Below are 23996 nucleotides of genomic sequence, written 5' to 3'. Positions count from 1 at the left end.
TCAATTCACTAACATCATGCTGGAGACAATAAGGCAAGAGAAAACTTACCTCCACACAGTGAGAGAGTTATCTTATCTCTTCATTCCTTACGTTACCTCCTCTGTAGTTAAGTTACCTCCTCTGTAGTTAAGTTACCTCCTCTGTAGTTAAGTTACCTCCTCTGTAGTTAAGTTACCTCCTCTGTAGTTAATTTCACACGCAGTTAAAGAAAATCTGTAAACTCAATACGTTCCCATGGAGGGTACTCAGGGTCCCAATGAGGCTTCCCACGCCGTCCTCCGTCCCTCGGGGGTCTCGCTGCAGCCCTCCGAACAGCAGGGATGTAAATAATTTCCTTCCCGGCTCCTGTGCAGTCGCTCTGGTGGCTGTCGGCTCCGAAGTAGGTGTAAATACCCGATCGCCTTCGGGTCTGCTCTACTGCGCAGGCGCAAGTCTCCGGCGCCTGCGCAGTAAAGCGGACCCGACTGAGATCGGGTATTTCCGTCTACTTCGAAGCCGAAAGCCGACACAGCGCCCCTCCTGGAAAGGTAAATATTGCACTAACAGTCGGGTCTGTCGGGCGGCTGTATGGAGGGCTGCAGGGAGACCCCCGAGGGACGGAGGACGGCGTGGGAGCCTCATAAGGATCCTGAGGCTTCCCCCACCCGAGGTGAGTACCCCCCAGGGGAACATTTTGAGTTTACAGTGTCTCTTTAATAAACAGCCTGTCTTTAACTCTGGAGTAATTTTAAGGATTGAAGAGTTAACTTAAAGTCAGAAGAGTTAACTTTAGGTTTGCCTGAGGTAAAATGTTTCCTGAATACAACATGCCTCATCACCATGGTGATCACTCTAGAAACGTTATTAAAGACAGGAGATATGCTTAGAGAATTGAGGCCATTGTAAGCCAATGGGAGCTGCTTACATTGATAGACAGGGTCAGGAGCCAATGAAATCGGCTCCCGACCCGCTCACAGGGCTCTGCCGTTATAGGGACTTGTGGCATCTGTGTATTGAAATCTATGCCCTGGCAGCCAGATTGTATACCAGTGAGGTGTAGTCCACAAATTCCTCACTCTAAAATTTCACCAGGGGAAGAGTGCCTTGTCCAGAAACAGCCCTGGTTCATAATCAGAGATGGCCCGAAACTCCGATTTTAGGTTCGCAAACCGGGTTCGCTAACCTCCGCAAACGTTCGCGAACATGCAAACTTTTGCGAACCGCAATAGACTTCAATGGGGAGGCGAACTTTGAAAACTAGAAACATTTATGCTGGCCACAAAAGTGATGGAAAAGATGTTTCAAGGGGTCTAACATCTGAGTTTTTGCATGGATGAGCAGGGGCGTAGCAATAGGGGGTGCAGAGGTAGCGACCGCATCGGGGCCCTTGGGGCAGAGGGGCCCCGAAGGGCCCACCCTCAATTACAGTATTAGCTCTCTATTGGTCCTGTGCTCATAATAATCACTTCTATAGATACTTTGAACAGTGGTAATCATTAACAAGCTATTCCTCATCCCCTTCTTGCACCTCTGACACTGTAGTTGCCATTGGCAGGTTTTGGTCCGCCGTATCAATTGTTATGTATAGAGTGCTTGGGGGGCCCCATTGTAAAACTTGCATCGGGGCCCACAGCTCCTTAGCTACACCACTGTGGATGAGTGCGATAGACGCCAAAAGTCCTGGGGGAAAATCTGGATGTGACGCAAAGCAGTGTTTTAAAGGGCAGAAATTACATTGCATGCTAAATTGGAGGCCTAAAGTGCTTTGAAACAAAGTGTCCCTCTATGCTGAATCTGAGATAAAATTTTACTTTTATTGCTCAATTAAAAAGTAGTCTGACTGACAATTACATACTCTGTAATACACTTCCTGTTTACATTTGTAAGTCGCGTCAAGAGAGAGCAGAAGTACCGCGATGATGCGTACGAGGGTACGCGTCATCTACATGATGACACATACCCTCGTACGCGTCATCGCGGTACTTCTGCTCTCTCTTGACGCGACTTACAAATGTAAACAGGAAGTGCGTCAGAGAGAGGGCGGAAGTACCAGATGGTACTAGCGCCTGTGATCTCCGGCTGCCCGCTTCCTGCCCTCCTCCTGCCAGGTACTTTGGGTGACTTCAATGTAATTTTATAGGGTCCAGCAGAAGGGAGAGCTTAGCGGGGAGGGGTGCGGGGCATTTCCGACCCCCCCCGCGCTCGGGGCATGCTCTCCCTTTATGCTGGGACCCTATAGGGGGCTTTGTTCGGCCGGACACGGCTGTGTTCGGCCGAACACAGAAGGCCTGTTCGGGTTCGGGCAGCGTGGCCGAGCACCCTCCCGTACACCATGAGGTGTTCGGGGGGTGCCGAACCGAACCCGAACAGGCCAAAATCCGGGCGAACCCGAACAGTGGCGAACACTGTTCGCCCATCACTAGTGGCGGCCGACTGAGTGTTAAGTGGGGTGACAGAATCAGAGCAGGAGGAGAAAGATATGTCACGCTTCCATGTGGAAGCTGAGAAAGATGAGGTGTTCTGTGTTAAATAGTCAACTACGTCCTGACAATATTGGGGGTTGATGGCACGTGCCTTCTGCTGAACACTGTACTTTGGTCGAGGGCCGCACGAAATCACGACAGTGCGACCTCGAACAGACCTGACAGGTGGCCTGCCTCTGCCTTTTGTTTTGTCCATATTGGGGGGATGAAGTTAAAGGTATGAACTGACTTGACTAATACAATGTGCAGTCAGTCACACAGGTGCAGTTAACAGGTATTATATCACACTGCGTGCGCTATTGTAGGTAGGTGGGTGCACTGAAGTGAACAACAGGTAGTAGGTATATGCAGTAATGGGTATTACAATGTGCACATGTCACACACAGACAGGTACTGGACAGGCACAGCGACACTGCGTGCGCTCACGTAAATAGGTGGGTGCACTGAAGTGAACAACAGGTAGTAGGTATATGCAGTGATGGGTATTACATGTGCACCTGTCACACACAGACAGGTTCCGGACAGGCACAGTGACACTGACTGACAGGGCTGTATATAATGCAAGTGGGCCACAAAAAAAAAAATATAGATCACAAGAACAAGATTAGCTCTCAAAAGAGCTGTTGTGGGTTTTTTTTTTTTTTTTTTTTTTTTTTTAGCAATAACAATTAGCCAGGAGCCTAACTAAGCTTTCCCTATGAGAGTCTGCAGCAGCTTTCCCTTCTCTAATTACTGCAGGCACACGAGTGAGTCCAATGCCTGACGCTGCCTGCCTTTTATAAAGGGGGTGGGGGGGGGGGGGCTCCAGGAGGGAGTGTAGCCTAATTGGCTACAATGTGCCTACTGACTGTGATTTAGAGGGTCAAAGTTGACCCTAATGATGCACTATGGGGGCGAACAGGACTTCCGGAAAAGTTCCCGGTTCGCTGCAATTGCGAACCACAGAAGTTCGCTGGGAACCGTTCGCCGGCGAACCGTTCGGGCCATCTCTATTCATAATCACTTATCCTCCTGACGACTATTAGAGTCTGCCTACCTTGTTCAAGTTTCATTTGGCTTCAAAAAATCTATCTCTAAATGGCCGGAACAATCCCTACTGCCTCTGAGAGGTTTTACTTATCAGTCTAAGGAAGAGTTATTCTCAGTAACAAGGACTTGTTAACATGTCTTCTGAGACTGAAGCCTCGGATAAAAGTAACGTCTTTATTGCAGCACATTAAAGTAGCAAAATTAAATTACCTTAAAATGCTGGAAAGTAATAACACTAACACTTCATAAAAATGGTAAGAAATTAATAAAGATGAAATGTCATAAAGAATGTTAGAAATTAATGAAAACCCACTAGTGGCTAGGCACTAACTGACGGCCATCACTCCGCACAATGCAGCTCATCCAGGCTGAGGGTGATCATACATCGGAATGACAGAAGAGACAGAACTATGAGACATCCCACTGTGAGGGACCACCATAGCAACTAGGTGGGTGTTGGGAAATAAAGGTTTATATAGTGCACTGTGATCTGCTGCCACCTACAGTAACATAAAAGTACTGAATTGTAGTTATATGCTAAGGCGTCTCAAGTACTGCATTCTGGTTGTTTGTCAATGTGTGTCTCAATAAAGGTTTGTTGTTGTTCCTCTCACCACGAGGCTATGTTAAGATGGTGCAAGAAGATGGGAAGAGAACTGGTGTTTTTTAACTACTAAACTGCACAAACAGGACTGAAAGCTAGATTAGTATCTAGCATCTCAGCAACCACAGAGAGAGATATGGCTGCAAACAACATAACAGTTCCAGGTGCAATGGCCTTCACAGGAGATGATAGGTGCATTGTGAAAGATTGAAGCCTCCCAGGAGCATTGTGGGAGAATGATACCTCCCAAGAGCATTGTGGCAGAATGATACCTCCAAGGTGCATTGTGGGAAAATGATACCTCCCAGGAGCATTGTGGGCGAATTATACCTTCCAGAATTTTGGAAAATTATGCCTCCCAGAAGCATTGTGGGAGAATGATGCATCCCAGGAGCACGGTGGGAAAATAATGCCTTCCAGGAGCAATGTGGGAAAATATTGCCCCCCCCCCCCTTCCCCAAGGAGCATTGTGGGAAAATGGTGCTTCCAAGGAGCATTGTGGGAGAATTATGCCTAAGAGGAACATTGAGGGTAATGGTACCTCCCAGGAGCATTGTGGGAAAATTATTGCTCCCAGGAGCATTGTGGGAAAATGGTGCCTCCCAAAAGCACTGTCGGAAAATTATATCTCTAAGGAGCATTGTAGGAAAATGATACCTTCCAGAAGCATGACTAGGAATTTGTCATCTTTCACAGCAATTTAGAGAGTCCATAGTCAAGGATCTTGCAAACTAATCCTTGCCATAGTCATAGGTTAATATTCCCGTCATAGTCTAAGGCCATTTTTCTTGGGGGGGGGGGGGGGTGGGATATACTCGCCGTATAAGACTACCCCTCTTCCAACGCACACCAAATTTAAAAAAAAAAATCATGTACTGGTGCTGTATATGAACAGATACTGGTGCTGTACTGTATATGTTACCCAGTATATAACAGAATATATTGAATTGACTTGTTGCATTGGTCAACTCTCCTTTAGTAGACTGGTCAGCTCTCCTTGTCTACCTGTTTATCAGAGCGGAATGGAAGAATAGATTGCGCTCCCTCTGCAGGGAGATCTGAGAGGCGGTAACAGGATACGGCGCATCACCCGGCATCAATGACGCCCAGCGTATAAGACGACCCCCAACTTTTCAGAAGATTTTCAAGGGTTAAAAAGTAGTCTTATACGCAGGAATATACTGTAGTTTAATGTTAGGCTGGTTAAAGGGTAGGTTAGTGTTAGGAGGACAGTGTAAGAATAGGATTACATTGGGCAATAGTAGAGTATCGGTAATATTACCAATATTGTACTATTGCCCTATATAAAGTTGAGTACTAGCAGTAAAATATTGTTTTTGCACATCTTGGTTCTAATCATTTTTAAGTGAGCACTGAGCATGGATTATGACATTCATAGGACATAGATATGATATCTAGATTAGTGGTTGTCATGTCTAGGAGAACTCATGGAGAAGCATGTGATTAGATTGATCAGCTGATAGATTTGAAAAGCTCTGAATTGCTGTGACCACATTCTGCTTTAGCACATGAGCATGAGCAGCAAATCAAAGACTTACATATCTATCAGGTGACCAAACTGATCTCCTGCTTCTCCATGAGTTCTCCTAGACATGGTCATCAGTCTTTTCTAAAAATGTAATATCTGTAATATCAACCAAGCCTGGAAAAGAAGGACAAAGGAGTGCTCTATATAGACCAAATGCATCATAAGCAGTGGAGTAGCTAAGGAGCTTTGGGTCCCAGTGCAAGTTTTACATTGGACCCTATATGCACTCTATACTTAACCACTTAAGGACTGCAGTCATAAAACCCCTTAAGGACCAGAGCCTTTTTTTTCCATTCAGACCACTGCAGTTTTAACGGTTTATTGCTCGGTCATACAACCTACCACCTAAATGAATTTTACCTCCTTTTCTTGTCACTAATACAGCTTTCTTTTGGTGCTATTTGATTGCTGCTGTGAGTTTTACTTTTTATTAGACTCATCAAAAAAGACATGAATTTTGTCAAAAAAATGACTTTTTTAAATTTCTGTGCTGACATTTTTCAAATAAAGTAAAATTTCCTATACATTTGAGCGCAAAAGTTATTCTGCTACATGTCTTTGATAAAAAAAAAAACATTTAGTGTATATTTATTGGATTGGGTAAAAGTTATAGCGTTTACAAACTATGGTGCCAAAAGTGAATTTTCCCATTTTCAAGCATCTCTGACTTTTCTGCCCACCTGTCATGTTTCATGAGGTGCTAAAATTCCAGGATAGTATAAATACCCCCCAAATGACCCCATTTTGGAAAGAAGACATCCCAAAGTATTCACTGAGAGGCATGGTGAGTTCATAGAAGATTTTATTTTTTGTCACAAGTTAGCGGAAAATGACACTTTGTGACAAAAAAAAAAAAAAAGTTTCCATTTCTTCTAACTTGCGACAAAAAAAAATGAAATCTGCCACGGACTCACTATGCTCCTCTCTGAATACCTTGAAGGGTCTACTTTCCAAAATGGGGTCATTTGTGGGGTGTGTTTACTGTCCTGGCATTTTGGGGGGTGCTAAATTGTAAGCACCCCTGTAAAGCCTAAAGGTGCTCATTGGACTTTGGGCCCCTTAGTGCCATACTCAGGAGAAGTAGTGTAATGTGTTTTGGGGTGTATTTTTACACATACCCATGCTGGGTGGGAGAAATATCTCTGTAAATGACAATTGTTTTTTTTTTTTTACACACAATTGTCCATTTACAGAGATATTTCTCCCACTCAGCATGGGTATGTGTAAAAATACACCCCAAAACACATTGTACTACTTCTCCTGAGTACGGCGATACCACATGTGTAGCACTTTTTTGCACCCTAACTGCGCTAAGGGGCCCAAAGTCCAATGAGTACCTTTAGGATTTCACAGGTCATTTTGAGACATTTGTTTTTAAGACTACTCCTCACAGTTTAGGGCCCCTAAAATGCCAGGGCAGTATAGGAACCCCACAAATGACCCCATTTTAGAAAGAAGACACCCCAAGGTATTCCGTTAGGAGTACGGTGAGTTCATAGAAGATTTTATTTTTTGTCACAAGTTAGCGGAAATTGATTTTAAGTGATTTTTTTCACAAAGTGTCATTTTCCGCTAACTTGTGACAAAAAATAAAATCTTCTATGAACTTACCATACTCCTAACGGAATACCTTGGGGTGTCTTCTTTCTAAAATGGGGTCATTTGTGGGGTTCCTATACTGCCCTGGCATTTTAGGGGCCCTAAACAGTGAGGAGTAGTCTTAAAAACAAATGTCTCAAAATGACCCTTGAAATCCTAAAGGTACTCATTGGACTTTGGGCCCCTTAGCGCACTTAGGGTGCAAAAAAGTGCCACACATGTGGTACCACCGTACTCAGGAGAAGTAGTATAATGTGTTTTGGGGTGTATTTTTACATATACCCATGCTGGGTGGGAGAAATATCTCTGTAAATGACAATTGTTAGTTTTGTTTTACACACAATTGTCCATTTACAGGGAGATTTCTCCCACTCAGCATGGGTATGTGTAAAAATACACCCCAAAACACATTATACTACTTCTCCTGAGTACGGCGATACCACATGTGTGGCACTTTTTTGCACCCTAACTGCGCTAAGGGGCCCAAAGTCTAATGAGTACCTTTAGGATTTCACAGGTCATTTTTGTTTCAAGACTACTCCTCACGGTTTAGGGCCCCTAAAATGCCAGGGCAGTATAGGGACCCCACTAATGACCCCATTTTAGAAAGAAGACACCCCAAGGTATTCCGTTAGGAGTATGGTGAGTTCATAGAAGATTTTATTTTTTGCCACAAGTTAGCGGGAATTGATTTGAATTGTTTTTCTTCACAAAGTGTCATATTCCGCTAACTTGTGACAAAAAAATAAAATCTTCTATGAACTCACCATACTCCTAACGGAATACCTTTGGGTGTCTTCTTTCTAGAATGGGGTCATTTGTGGGGTTCCTATACTGCCCTGGCATTTTAGGGGCCCTAAACCGTGAGGAATAGTCTTGAAACCAAATGTCGCAAAATGACCTGTGAAATCCTAAAGGTACTCATTGGACTTTGGGCCCCTTAGCGCACTTAGGGTGTAAAAAAGTGCCACACATGTGGTACCGCCGTACTCAGGAGAAGTAGTATAATGTGTTTTGTGGTGTATTTTTACACATACCCATGCTGGGTGGTAGAAATATCTCTGTACATGACAATTGTTTGATTTTTTTTTACACACAATTGTCCATTTACAGAGAGATTTCTCCCACCCAGCATGGGTATGTGTAAAAATACACCTCAAAACACATTATACTACTTCTCCTGAGTACGGCGATACCACATGTGTGACACTTTTTTGCAGCCTAGGTGCGCTAAGGGGCCCAACATCCTATTCACAGGTCATTTTGAGGCATTTGTTTTCTAGACTACTCCTCACGGTTTAGGGCCCCTAAAATGCCAGGGCAGTATAGGAACCCCACAAGTGACCCCATTTTAGAAAGAAGACACCCCAATGTATTCCGTTAGGTGTATGGCGAGTTCATGGAAGATTTTATTTTTTGTCACAAGTTAGTGAAAAATGACACTTTGTGAAAAAAACAATAAAAATCAATTTCCGCTAACTTTTGAAAAAAAATAAAATCTTCTATGAACTCGTCATACACCTAACAGAATACCTTGGGGTGTCTTTTTTCTAAAATGGGGTCACTTGTGGGGTTCCTATACCGCCCTGGCATTTTACGGGCCCAAAACCGTGAGTAGTCTGGAAACCAAATGTCTCAAAATGACTGTTCAGGGGTATAAGCATCTGCAAATTTTGATGACAGGTGGTCTATGAGGGGCCGAATTTTGTGGAACCGGTCATAAGCAGGGTGGCCTTTTAGATGACAGGTTGTATTGGGCCTGATCTGATGGATAGGAGTGCTAGGGGGGTGACAGGAGGTGATTGATGGGTGTCTCAGGGGGTGATTAGAGGGGAAAATAGATGCACTCAATGCACTGGGGAGGTGATCGGAAGGGGGTCTGAGGGGGATCTGAGGGTTTGGCCGAGTGATCAGGAGCCCACACGGGGCAAATTAGGGCCTGATCTGATGGGTAGGTGTGCTAGGGGGTGACAGGTGGTGACAGGAGATGATTGATGGGTGTCTCAAGGTGTGATTAGTGGGGGAATAGATGCAAGTAATGCACTGGCGAGGTGATCAGGGCTGGGGTCTGAGGGTGTGGGCGGGTGATTGGGTGCCCTAGGGGCAGATAGGGGTCTAATCTGATGGGTAGCAGTGACAGGGGGTGATTGATGGGTAATTAGTGGGTGTTTAGAGGAGAGAACAGATGCAATGCACTTGGGAGGTGATCTGACTGCGGGTCTGCAGGCGATCGGATGGTGTGGGTGGGTGATCAGATTGCCCGCAAGGGGCAGGTTAGGGACTGATTGATGGGTGGCAGTGACAGGGGGTGATTGATGGGTGGCAGTGACAGGGGCTGATTGATGGGTGGCAGTGACAGGGGCTGATTGATGGGTGATAGGTGATTGGCCGGTGATTGACAGGTGATCAGTGGGTTATTACAGGGAAGAACACATGTAATTAATGCACTGGCGAATTGATAAGGGGGGGTCAGAGGGCAATCTGAGCATGTGGGCGGGTGATTGGGTGCCCGGAAGGGGCAGATTAGGGTCTGATCTGATAGGTAACAGTGACAGGTGGTGATAGGGGGTGATTGATGGGTAATTAGTGGGTGTTTAGAGAAGATAACATATGTAAACAATACATTTGGGAGGTAATCTGACGGCGGGTTTGCGGGCGATCTAATGGTGTGGGTGGGTGACCAGATTGCCCGCAAGGGGCAGGTTAGGGGCTGATTGATGGGTGGCAGTGACAGGGGGTGATTGATGGGTGATAGGTGATTGGCAGGTGATCAGTGGGTTATTACAGGGAAGAACAGATGTAATTAATGCACTGGTGAATTGATAAGGGGGGGGGGGGGGTCAGAGGGCAATCTGAGCGTGTGGGCGGGTGATTGGGTGCCCGCAAGGGGCAGATTAGGGTCTGATCTGATAGGTAAAAGTGACAGGTGGTGATAGGGGGTGATTGATGGGTAATTAGTGGGTGTTTAGAGGAGAGAATAGATGTAAACACTGCACTTGGGAGGTGATCTGCTGTCGGATCTGCGGGCGATCTATTGGTGTGGGTGGGTGATCAGATTGCCCGCAAGGGGCAGGTTAGGGGCCGATTTTTGGGTGGCAGTGACAGGGGGTGATTGATGGGTGATAGGTGATTGGCAAATGATTGACAGGTGATCAGTGGGTTATTACAGGGAAGAACAGATGTAATGAATGCACCGGTGAATTAATAAGGGGGGTCAGAGGGCAATCTGAGCGTGTGGGCGGGTGATTGGGTGCCCGCAAGGGGCAGATTAGGGTCTGATCTGATAGGTAAAAGTGACAGGTGGTGATAGGGGGTGATTGATGGGTGATTGATGGGTAATTAGTGGGTGTTTAGAGGAGAGAATAGATGTAAACAATGGATTTGGGATGTGATCTGATGTCGGATCTGCGGGCGATCTATTGGTGTGGGTGGGTGATCAGATTGCCCGCAAGGGGCAGGTTAGGGGCTGATTGTTGGGTGGCAGTGACAGGGGGTGATTGATGGGTGATTGACGGGTGATTGACATGTGATCAGGGGGGATAGATGCATACAGTACACAGGGGGGGTCTGGGGGGGGTCTGGGGAGAATCTGAGGGGTGGGGGGGTGATCAGGAGGGGGGGCATTTAAAAAAAAATAGCGTTGACAGATAGTGACAGGGAGTGATTGATGGGTTATTAGGGGGGTGATTGGGTGCAAACAGGGGTCTGGGAGCTGGGCAGGGGGGGGTCTGAGGGGTGCTGTGGGCGATCAGGGGGCAGGGGGGGCAGATCAGTGTGTTTGGGTGCAGACTAGGGTGGCTGCAGCCTGCCCTGGTGGTCCCTCGGACACTGGGACCACCAGGGCAGGAGGCAGCCTGTATAATACACTTTGTAAACATTACAAAGCGTATTATACTCTTCCTATCCAGCGATCGTCGGGTTAACAACCCGCCGGCACTTCCGATTGGCCGGCGGGTTGACGTCGCGGGTGGGCGGAGCCTATTGCCGGCGGATGCGCACGCATCCCAGCGCGCGATCCCCGGCAAAACAGTGCCCCAGGACCTGACGCCATTCTGCGTTACGTGGTCCTGGGGCTGCCACTTTGCCGCCGCCAATATGAAGTAGGCGGTCGGCAAGTGGTTAACAATTCATATGGCACAGCAAAACCTGTCAAGGACATCCACAGTATGAGAAGTGTAAGGAGAGGAGGGGGACAATTTGTTAATGATGACCACTATTTAAAGCATATATAAGTGATTATTACCAGTGGTGCTCATCATGACCTCGTAATGATGAATCGTCATTTTTTCTACAGAAACCGGCATTTTCGAGGTCGAAATCGCCATGGGTTGCGATGCCAAATGGTGATTTCATATGCACTTGTAATTGGACTTCGAAGCACTCATGATCACAAAATCACGATTCATCATTTCGACTCCATCTTGTAACTAGGGAAATGTCGTTTTGAACTAATCACAGAGCCCCCAGCAGAGGTCCTAGCAACCAATCAGGAGAGGGGAGCTTGTGCCAACCCCTCCCCTATATAAGATGGTGGCCATTTTTTAACTCCCTCCTTGCTGAATGAATGACCGGGGAACTGAGAGCTGTTCCAGTGCTGTAGTTATTTGCAAGTGCGTTCTTTTGAGAAATTGAGCCCTTCTACTGTGATTTTCATATATATTGATTGTTTTTCAGACAGCTCGCTTGAATTTTAGACCAATTAGATTAGCTTTGTAATTGATTTATAGTTAGTGCAGACATAGTCAGTGTTAGACTAGACTGTGCATAGGAGTGCAGTTATGTTAGGCTAGTAGTACTAGCGCTAGCTTAGGCTTAGTGTAGGTAGGGTTTAGGGATTAGTTAGGTGAGCTTAGTACAGTTTAATAGATTCAGTGTTTTAGAATTAGTGTGTCACGTTTATATGCAGTCACACATATAATGTATATTTTTATATTTTTAACATACATGTATTTTTTTTTATTTATAAAAGAGTGCGCAAGCAATAAATAAAGTCGTAATTTTGATTGTAATTTGAATACTTTGAGTAATTCAAATCGTAATTGAATTTGAATTGGAAATACTATTCCATTCGTAATTTCGATTACAGGTGAATCGTCATTGCAAGACGTCGGGCTCGAAACCACTCAAATTCGAAAACGACAATTACAAGCACCATTACGAGCACCACTACTTATTACCAGCATAGCACCATTGAAGAGCTAACACTAAGGTTGAGGGAAAACCCTTAGTGGGCCACTCGGGTCCAAGTGCCCCAACCCCTGCATCCTCTATTACTGCGCCGCTGATCATAAAATAATGGATACTAAATGGGAATATCCGGAGGAACTGCTTTGGTGATAAAAGTAGCTTAGTGAAAAAGGTCAAGTCCTGCCAAAGCTTCTCAAACAACAGTGCAAAGGAGGAGACGGTAGGCCGCGCTGCTCCCAATGACTGCTGCTCTAAAACGTGAATCAGCTCAGGGTGGACATTTCTGACGCTCAAGAGAATTGAACCATAAACCAAATTACCTGGACAGAGCTTGCCAGGGGCCGGGCCGTTGCCGAAAAGGGTCCATAGACATTGTCCTGAAGGAGAAAAAATAGTCAGGAATTCAAAACATTAATGGGGACAGAGACAGCAAAAGTCAATTTTGCATGTAGGACTAAAAAACAGAATAGGTGGATTTATCAAGGTGGTTTGGAGAAGATTTCCGCAGTTAAGGGATATCAGTGGCGCAGTGAGCCAAAAAGTATCAAAAGGATAGGGTTCAGCTTAGATCAGAAGTGTTAGCACTAGGGCAAGGAAAGGAGGAGGTTAGATTTGTTTGTTTTGAAACGGAAGGTAGGGCTAGGCAATGTTTATGAGATCAGGTAGTATATGGTAATATTACAAGGGCGAGGTTAGAGTTAAACATTAGGAATAGGAGTCGGTTACTTAGCATGTTTTAGGAGGGGAGTTAGGGTAGATATTAAATAGTGAAGTAGTATTGTTTCAGGGAACAGTTAGTAATGGGGGGGGGGGGGGGGGGGGTAAACAAGGGTAAGCAGATGACTATTTGGCAGCAGTAGTAGTGTCTGAATATCACCAGAAACAAGCATGCAGCTAGTCCAGTCAGATCTGACAATAATGTCAGAAACACCTGATCTGCTGCATGCTTGTTTAGGGTCTTTGGCTAAAAGTATTAGAGGAAGAGGAACAGCAGGATAGCCAGGCAACTGGTATTTCCTAAAAGGAAATATGTCAGCCTCCATATACTTCTCACTTCAGCTGTCCTTTAAGTGTGTGTGTGGGGAGGGGAGAGGGGAGGCATGCCGCCAAAGAAAACACCAGCGTATAGCCAGAAGCTGAAACAAAAAGGTTACATTTTTTTTAGTCAAAACGTACATAAGATCCGCAGACATTTCTAACATTGTTTAAAGTAGAGCAAAAGTTAAAAGACAGAAGGTGATGCAGCGCAAATTTAATTTGGTCCACCATGCAATGAGGTCAGGAGTGAGCAACACATTCATGAAGCTGTAGAGAGTATTGTACCATGTTAGCCACCACCAGTAAAAGCAGGAAGTTTTCAATCAGGATGATACTATTTATAAGTTAACTTAAAAGAAAAAGATGAAGCTAAAGGTGGCCACACACCATACAATTTTTTAAATATCTGTTCAATTTAAGAATTGCAATCAATTTTTCTGACTGATTGTAACATTTCAAAAATCTGACCAATATACCACACACCTATGTTCAATTTTTCCCCAATTATGATAAAAATGATTGGAAACTCTGAGAAAATTGCTAGGGTGTGTATATTAATAAAATGACAATCTAACACACACCATACAATCTTTAGAGAAATTGAAGAAAAATATCTGGCATTCCGGATAGATAAAAATCGAAAAAAATGGGAAATCCGATCAGATTTTTCAGTCGAATGAAAAAAAAGCTTTCGATTTTTTCGGGAGATATGATCGTTTTTATCGAATTGCTGTAAAATCAGATCATTTTATTGTATCGTGTGTGACCACCTTTAGGCTAATAAGCCTTCCTGTATGCCGACAAGATGTTAACAAGCAGTCTTATCTATATGCCATAAATAAGCAAACATCCTTTCAAGACCCCCTTTTAGATGTTCTGTTATTGAGCCATCTGAATGACATTTATTTATATTTGCAAAACAATCTATGAACCTTCTTCTGATGTTAAATGTATATAAAAACTTCTACCACAGAAGAAGGCTTATTAGCTGAAAACTTACTCTTTTTCTTTTAAGTTAGCCAATAAATGGTATCATCCTGATTCAAAACGTCCTACATTTATAAACCCTCGCCTGTCTAGTGGAATGCCAGACCAAAGGAAAACTAGTCTATTGTCAAGCACACATGACCTTCGCATGACCTTCAGGCTATACTTACTGTCCACGAGAGGTGTGTATCAGTAGTGTGATGAGGGTAGAGGTCGCTGGACATACACAGTTAAGCGCCAACATGGCATACTTAAATTCTTCTTCACAGACCACATGATCTGGAGCAGAGAGAGAAGCAGAGAGGAGATTCTGTTTATCCACCTTTACAAGCATTTTGTTAGGCAGGGTGGAGGTGATTGTTAACTTGGAACGACAAACAAACACAAGGGCTGGGAGAGACAAAAAGTCCGCCAAGAATACCAGGAGGTTATCAGACCTCACTAGGGCTACTCACATGCATTCTTAAAGAGAATCAGAGCTAAAGTAAAGAAAAGATTCTATACATACCTGGGGCTTCCTCCAGCCCCATACGCGCTGATCGATCCCACGCCGCCACCCACTGCTGCCCGCATCTACGAGAACCGGCTCCCCGCTCTTCCGTCAGTCGAAACCAGTCTAGCAGCCGCTGGAGAGATACGTAGAGGGCGCACTTCTCCAGCGTAGCCCAGCTCCGATGACGTGACGGGAGCCGGTTCTCGTAGATGCGGGCAGCGGTGGATGGCGGCGTGGGATTGATCAGCGTGTATGGGGCTGGTGGAAGCCCCAGGTATGTATAGAATCTTTTCTTTACTTTAGCTCTGGTTCCCTTTAAGGTGCGTACACACACACTACTGTAATGAACCACTGGTCCGTCAGACCCTCCTGCTGGGCGGGCGTTCTGACGACAGTAGTGCGTGTGTAAAGTCTGTTAGTAGACTGATCAGGCTGTTTCTGAACAATCCGCTCAGCGGATCGTTCAGAAACAGCCTGATCAGTCTGCCTGACAGACTGTACACACGCACTACTGTTGGCAGAACGCCCGCCCGGCGGGAGGGTCTGACGGACCCGTTGTTTATTACAGTAGTGCATGTGTACGCACCTTTATTGTAGGAACTAAAGAGTAACTAGCTCAGCTTTATTTACCTATAGGTAAACTGATCCTTTGTTATTCACGGCAAAATATACATCCATCCACCCACCCACCTAGTGTGTCCCCCACTACCCTTTAGATTGTAAGCTCGCAAGGGCAGGGTCATCCTCTTAATGTTTACTGTTTTGTTGCAATACTTGTGCTGCTTGAGCGCTGCTGTACATTTTTGGTTGTACCTATGTTCTCCGTGTCGTCTTATTGTGCTTCGAAAAGTGCTGCTGAATATGTTGGTGCTATATAAATAAAAAATAATATCTCAAGTTTGGCATTCCTCACTGGCCAACAAGTCCGAACTCAATTCAAAGGAAAAATTCACTACAGTATATAGTACCAGGGTCTATACTATAAATTAATAAAAAGTAATATCTGCCTGCACAGATTTTATCCAGGACAGCCATTCTCGAAACAACTAAAAACAGGGGATTTAGATGCAGTCGGCACCGCCATAGGCCGTAATGGGAAATATGGCTAAAGCAGCACTTAAACAGTAATTAGGGTGCCGTCAAAAGATGGCGCCCAAATTACTATAAAATCAGCCTAATTCGTCCACCAGCAGAGCTGGCAGCCGAAGTACATATTTTCCCGCTTTCCACAGCAACCTGGAGGGGGAATAGTAATTAACGCCACCGGGACTTGTGCAGGAGCAGGGTGAGCCGTTATCGGCTTTACCCTGCGCCCAAATCTCCCGGCAGCTTAATTACATGTACGCAGCCATTCTCCCTTTCCACGAGAAGCACAATGTCTCCATAAAAACCTTTCACTGTAAAATGCTTTTCCTGGTGCAAAATTGTGCCTAATAAATACGGTACCTGCAAATTTAATATGAAATTTGTTTTCGGGTTTGAGAATTTGGACAAAGAGAGGACAGTTTGGAGCGAAGTCTTTCACTGCCCAGGCCCGGAGGATGGTCTGGTGATCCTAAGGAAAAATAGAGGACATTCAGAACTCTAGACTCGCCCCTGGGATATACAGTATTTACAGACGAAAGTTGAACCAGCAGAGTAGAAAACATACTGACTTCCTGATCAAAGGCACGACATGTGGATAAAATGTAAAAATGATGATCAGGCACGTACAGGCATCAAAGCTAACGGACGACCATAAGTAGTAATGAGCGCAGGGTCAAGATTAAAAGACCAGCGTTAGCGAATTCACTTCAGCACAAATAAGTGAAACATGATGTCAGGAGCCTTGGCCCCAAGTTCACTGTGTAATAAACTCCCATCATCTCATATGATACGGACTTGTCTCTGTCTTTCATCACACTGTGTATTAATGGGCTGCATTTAAGTGGCCTTATTAAGGTCACTCCTCTTGACACCGACCGCCATGTACCATTGCTAATGAGTTTCAAATATCTCTGCTACTCGCTCGTTTAATCAGCATATTATCATTTTATAGTAGAATTGCGGTTATGCAGCACCGATGGGGATTGGCTGATGCCAGAAAGGGGTGCTTTCTGGTTGCTTGAGGTTCTATGTAAAAAATAGGCCCAGCTAATACAGTGCTTTTTACCCCACTCTATATACATATCATGAACTCTGTATTAAATGTTAAAATACAGTCATTGAAATAATATTTGGAGGAGCCATGGAACCCAGTCTTTAAAGTGACACTGAAGCAAAAAAAAACCTCATGGTATAATGAATTGCTTGTGTAATACGGATAATTAGTAGAACATTAGTAGCAAAGAAAATAGTCTCATATTTTTATTTTCAGGTATATAGCTTTTTTTTTTAATAACATTGCATCACTCTCTAATATTTGCAGTTTACACACTACACTCCGCATTTTAAATTATTTCACAGAGCAGGCTATTGACCCTTTGAACTTTTCTCTGCAGAAGAAAACATAAATAAAGAAGAAACAAATAAGAGACAGTTGAGATGAGAGCTTCAAAAGACAGTGCTGTCCACAACTTTATAAAGTCCCCGAGCTCACAGAAGCTCTTTTGCATAGATAACGACGGAAGATTCTTAACTCTTCCTGTACTGGAAACAATATGAGACTCATATCTGTGCTAATAATGTTTTATTTCTTAGCATTACTACACATACAAATCATTATATCATAAGTTTATTTTCAATTCAGATTCCCTTTAAAGTGTACCTGAGGCAGAGCAGAGGGGGCAGATGGGAAACAGCACAGCAGAGGAGGCAGATAGGACACAGAGGCATGTCCCCTGGTTCATGCCATGCTTCTGTGTGCCCTCTGCGCTGCTCTCTGCACCCCGTCCACTGCACTGTCACACACACCCCCCCCCCCCCCCCCCCTAAACTGCCAGTAAGCAGCTCCTGCAAAATGCCCCCTCTGGTGTCAGAAACAACCCTTTCCCTCCCTTCAATGACCAAGCTCTGCCTCTCCCCCGCCCATTCCCCGCTTCCCCCCCCCCCCCCCCCAAAAAAAACTGTTTGAAAAACATTCAAATGTTGAATTGGGCAAAAAACTTTTTACCACCAAAGCATTTTGATGTCATGAACAGCCCCACGATTAACCTGCAGGCAGCATTCAATGACTGGGGATAGCATTTTTGTGGTAGATGTCACGCATAAAAAGTTGCGTCGTTCAAGTAGTGTATGGATAACGTAAGAGTAAACAAACAGCTACACTTGCCTCCACTGTGCAGCATACCTTCACATGATGATCAATAGCACTTCATGTATAGTCATTGTGTCCTGTTAAATGTACAACAGCAAAGGGAAAGGATTGGGTCTCCACCTGATTTTTGTAGTATTAGCTAATTTTATTCGTACCATAGCCACAACGTAGCACAACATTTTACACTTGACAAAGGTCTGCGTGCCGAAATGTTGTGCTATGTTGCGGCTATGGTATGAATAAAATCAACTAATACTACAAAATCCAGGTGGAGACCCAATCCTTTCCCTTTGCTGTTATACATTTCGCACGGTTGAGTCCCTGGTCCTCAAATCACTATTAGCTGTTTGAGCAATCGGACAACGTTATTGAATGGTCCAGTTAAATGTACCCTTTAACCATGTATACACACTATTTTTATCCTAAAGATGTATAAGCTGAAAGATTAAGCCAAGTAATTAATAACATAAGTTAAATGATCACCCTCCTTCCCATGCCCTCTTAGACATACAGCTGCAATGCGGTCTGTTTCAAAGCGGTTGCTGAGGATAAAGCAGGCCTCCGCGTCATCAATTCTATAGGAGATAACAAGAGGGGGGAAGCAGAAGAAAGAGAAAGGACGAAGAAGAAGAAACAAAAAGGAAGTAGTATGGTGGGGAATATGTATGGTAAGAAGAGAAAGATGTGGAGCAAAGGGTAGAAGATGTTAGAAGTATTAGAAATAGAGCAGAATAGATAAAGAGGGTAACAGAAGAAGACAGGAAGGTCAGGAAGGTAACAGAAGCAGTGATAAAGGTAACCGAAGGTGAAAAGGTTGAAGGAGCATCAGAAGAAGATGGAATAAAGTTACGCAAACACAACAAGAAGGTGAAGAACATAGCAGAGAAGATGGAGGTAAAGTAGGCACCAGAGGAAGAGAAACAGAAGGACCAAATACCAAAAGAAGACATAAGGTGGTAATGGGGCCAGAAGAGAAGAAACAGCAGTGTGGAACATAGAAAAGGAGAAGGTAACAGAAGTTAGGGATGAGGAAATGAAAATGGCAACAGAAGTGAGAGACAAGGAAATGGAGAAGGTAACAGAAGTGAGGAATGAGAAAATGGAGAAGGTAACAGAAGTGAGGAATTAGGAAATGGAGAAGGCAACAGAAGTGAGGAATGAGGAAATGTAGAAGGTAACAGAAGTGAGGGACGAGGAAATGTAGAAGGTAACAGAAGTGAGAGACAAGGAAATGGAGAAGGTAACAGAAGTGAGGAATGAGAAAATGGAGAAGGTAACAGAAGTGAGGAATTAGGAAATGGAGAAGGCAACAGAAGTGAGGAATGAGGAAATGTAGAAGGTAACAGAAGTGAGGGACGAGGAAATGTAGAAGGTAACAGAAGTGAGGGACGAGGAAATGTAGAAGGTAACAGAAGTGAAGGACAAAGTAATGGGGAAGGTAACAGAAATGAGGAACGAGGAAATGGAGAAGGTAACAGAAGTGAAGAACGAAGTAATGGGGAAGGTAACAAAAATGAGGAAATAGAGACGGTAACAGAGAGGAAGAAGGAAATGAAGAAGGTAACAGAAGTAAGGGACATGGAAGTGGGGAACGTAACAAAAGTGAGGGATGAGGAAATGGAGAAGATAACAGTAACGAGGGACGAGGAAATGGGGAAGGTAGCAGAAGTGAGGGATGAGGAAATAGGGTAGGTAACAGAAAGAGGAAAGAGGAGAAAGTAACAGAAGAAAGTGAAGAGAAGGAAGCATACAAGAAGACAAGTTTAAAAGCAATATAAAAAAAATTGTTGTAGGTGAGGGAAAGAACACAAGGTAAGAAAGAGAAGAGGATGGATGTAAAGTGGAGCATGGGGCAGACAAGTGCAGAAAGAGAATAGAGAAAAGAGTGTAAGCGTGAGAAAATTGTAGAGGTGCATAAATGAGAACAGAAGATTAGATTAGAGAGAGGGGGGGAGTAAGAGAGAGAGAGAGAGAGAGAGAGAGAGAGAGAGAGAGAGAGAGAGAGAGAGAGAGTTGTAGGAAACAAGATAAAAATGAGACAAGGGAGAGAAAAGAAGACATAAAAAGAAATGGTTAGTAAGGTAGATAAGTAGGAATAGCAGCCTCTAGTAGCTAAAATTGTAGGATGTACAATTGTGACTGCAATAAACGTAATATTTTTGCATTATGTATCACAGGAAAAAAAGCTATAAACTCATTGCAGCCACTTGCAGATTCGAATCTCAAAGTAAAACTGTCAGTGATTTCAGTTTTTGTAAGTCAACACAGCTTCCCATGTGCAAAATTACTTTCCTTATATTCCATATCCATTCTTCGGCCCAGGAAACCATGACCAATCTCAGGCCTACACTGAAAGGAGATCATGATGAGGGGAGGGACTTATGTCCGCAGTTTTTCACCGACAATTTCCTGTTTATAATGTGCATTTTAACATGAACATCATTAAAGTGATCCGAGCCGAAGCTCGAGATCAAAATCAGATACTTACCTTAAGAGTTGGAAGCCTCAGGATCCTATTGAGGCTTACCTCATTACTTCATGGTCCCCCGTTGCTAAGTGCGGTCCCACTCCACATCGGGGCAGCACAGCTCCTCTTCCTAGAGAATGGATGCGCAGTAGCCAGGCAAGCCGTTCGCGCATGCGCAGTAGCACAGAGCCTGCGGCTCCCTCTTACTGCGCATGCGCGGGCAAGCTCTATCGGCTAATGCGCGGACACACTATAGGAAGAGAAGCTGCGCGGCCCCAATGTGATTAGCAACAATGCCTTGTTGCTAATCTTTCGGAGGGCGGTGCTCAGCAATGGAGGACAACGGAGTAGCGAGGAAAGCCTCAATAGGATGCTGCGGCTTCCCTCTCTTTAGGCAAGTATCTGATTTTGTACCCGAACTTCGGCTCCGGTACTCTTTAACAATCAGCTGACGATAATCTTTATCTATGGGAATTGCAGGCAGTGTGTGATATTATACTGCAAAGTACCTTCTTTTTTCATGCCCCCAAAATTGTAGTGCAAGTGTGGGTCCTATTGACTTATGGTAGCGACAACACGTTACAATTTTTTTATATTTGACAATTTCGATTGTTTTGTGTTTTTTTTTTTTTTTTTTTTTTTGGGGGGGTTGAATTAAAAATTAGACTCTTGTAACCAATGTACCACACACGTATGTTTGATTTTGACACAATCACAACAAAATTGATCAAATAAAAGATATAAATTAGATGTAATGTATCTATTTTCATTCATAAATGTGTATGGGTGCTCTGTGCCATCACTGCTATGTATATGGCACAGCACAAACAACCTTAGAAAATGTACCTTACATTAACAAATCTGTTCCTCAGCTATTTTAATCATCAACACTACATTTATTACATTGAGGAAATACATTTTATCTAAAGTGTCACTTTGACAAATAAAGTTTCTTTATACTTGAAAGTAAACTTAAAATTTATTAGCTCAAATTACTTTCATACAACCCACCACACACCATTCAATTTCTGCAAAAATTGATTTTTACGAGGGCTTTTCATCAAGAAAAACAATTTCAATCAAAATGTTTAATTGAAAAAAAAAATTATCTTGATTTTTTTCACACAACCGATCATTTTAATCGAACTGCAGTAAAATGGAACAGATAAATTTGTGGCCACCATTACAGTGCTATGTGTAACTATCTGGCTTTTAACCTGTACCTTAGATGAGGTGCAAATAGTTTTGTGAGAACAGCCACAGGGCTTTCTGTTCAGGGTCTGGATCACACACCTGAAACAAGCATGCAGCTAATCCAGACAGCAGATGCGTAACTAGACTTAATAGGGCCCCCCAGGCCCGGATTTACGTCACAGGAGCCTATAGGCACAGATGTCCTGGCATCCTATACTTCACCCTCCAGAAACCCACAGACCCCCCTAAACTGCACCACAAGTGTGGCGTCTGACCTAGCTGTGACTTCTCCCTAACCAGTAGGGTACATAGGTAGTTACAGGTGTCCCTTAACAATAGGTAGCCAGCTAGTGGTGCCCCGACTAAAGGGAGATCTCGTCAGTGGAATGCCGAGAGCCAAGTGACTAAACTCTCATTTAAGCTCTGCTCAGGATTCTGCATAGGGAAGGAGGGAAGCGCTAGGGGAGGGGAGTGAGCCCTCCATCATCAGGCGCCTGTAGGCGCGTGCCTACAGTGCCTTATGGTAAATCCAGCCCTGGGGTCCCCCAACAAAAATAATAGCATGGGGCCCCCTTGGTCCCTGAACTCCATGAGAGCTATGTGACTGGGAGCCGGCAAATGGCAGCAGGGAGTGTTCTGCTGTAGCGGGAGCATCTGGCATTGTTTTCCTGCTTCCAGACACTGCTTCTCTGCATGGCAGGAGGAGGTGGCAGGGATGGTTTTATGAGCAATTGTGGAGTTTTTTTTTGCTAATTGGCTGCAGATTGGGGAGAGGGAGGAGGAAGGGACCCCAAAGCCACTGGGCCGCCCAGCGATGGCAGTTGTCGCAGGGGTGATTGCTATGCCCATGCCAGACAGACTTCAGTCAAACATCTGATGTGCTGCATGCTTGTTCAGGGTATATGGCTAAAAGTATTAGAGGAAGAGGATCAGCAGGAACACCGGGAAATGTGCATTGTTTAAAAGGAAATAAGTATATCAAGCCTCCGTATCCCTTTCACTTCAGGATTACTTTAAAGCGGATCCGAGATGAAAAACTAACTATAACAAGTAACTTGTCTATATATCTTATCTAAAGTTTGCAAACAGCTTTAATAGAATAGGATTATTTCTTCCTGTGATACAGTGAAAGCAGCCATGTTGTTTGTAAACATTACACAAAGGAAGGCTTATCTGTATCTTGTGCAAAAAAAACTGATCCCCCCCCCTCCTCCCCTCTGCCTCTGAAACCTCTGGCTAGTAATACCTCCCCCTCCTCCTGCCCAGACTGAGCTCCCAGCTGAGCAGCTTACTACTGTCTGGAAATGCCTTGGCTCTCTGAAAACCTGTGGGCGTGGCTTGTTTAGTTTGTAGGGAATTAGAGCATTAAAATAAAAACAAAAAAAGTATTTGGCTTGAGGAATGCCCTATAAACAATAGGAAAGGAACCCAATTATGCAATGTGTAAAAGTTCATCTCGGATCAACTTTACATCCTGGATTCAGTGTAGGCCAAGGTCAGTGGCACCTTCATATAAGCAGTACTGCCAGTTTTCAAAATTAAAGACACTGACAGATCCATCTTACTATAGTTCCATGAACAGTGGCATAACTAAAAAGTCTTGATGGGACCCCCTAATGCTCACACCCTTTCCCTTGTCTACTCCTGGTCACCCTCAGAGCCTGGGGGGCCCATCTAACAAGGGTCATAGAACAAGTGTGGCCATCAGGATCATCACACCCATAACAAGTGTAGCCACAAAACATGTGATCTGAAGGCTGGAGCCTTGTATCTGAGAGAGTGAAGTAGCAGTTGATGCCCCCTTACAGCTCTGGGCCCCCCTGCGATCGCATTGGCTGCTCCCCTGTAGTCACACCCCTGTCCATGAAGTGACTTGGCAGTTGTTGAGAAATGCCATAGTGTACTTCCCAGTCATAATTAGTACAAAATGGGTTGAGACTGGTTAATGGGTGAGACTGGCAAGAGATTCAAGGTAATTAAGATAAAGATTAAAGTGAAGTTTTTGCATTCATAGAAGGAATACATTCTGTTTGAATACAGCTTTTGATTCAGCCTCTTGTAATCTTCTTAAAGTGGATCCAAGGTTAACTTTTACTCATTGCATAATTGTGTTCCTTTCCTATTGTTTATAGGGCATTCCTCAAGCCAAAT

At 44.2% G+C, this 23996-nt stretch overlaps 1 protein-coding gene across 7 annotated transcripts in view; it reads right to left on the bottom strand.

The window, feature by feature from the left end:
• Positions 1-23996, bottom strand: part of LOC137562723 (potassium channel subfamily T member 2-like) — a 413123-nt gene that overhangs the window by 106613 nt on the left and 282514 nt on the right. For all 7 annotated transcript variants that reach the window (XM_068274345.1, XM_068274348.1, XM_068274349.1 and 4 more), the window contains 4 exons: positions 18696-18759; positions 16396-16504; positions 14627-14735; positions 12752-12808 (listed from right to left, as the gene is read on the bottom strand). In XM_068274345.1, coding sequence (XP_068130446.1) covers positions 12752-12808; positions 14627-14735; positions 16396-16504; positions 18696-18759 — 339 coding nt within the window. The remainder of the gene's footprint in view (positions 1-12751; positions 12809-14626; positions 14736-16395; positions 16505-18695; positions 18760-23996) is intronic.

Source organism: Hyperolius riggenbachi, chromosome 3 (assembly GCF_040937935.1).
Source record: "Hyperolius riggenbachi isolate aHypRig1 chromosome 3, aHypRig1.pri, whole genome shotgun sequence".
Lineage (NCBI taxonomy): Eukaryota > Metazoa > Chordata > Amphibia > Anura > Hyperoliidae > Hyperolius > Hyperolius riggenbachi.
Note: the sequence above shows the minus strand (reverse complement) of the source record. Positions and strands in the feature narration are given on the sequence as shown.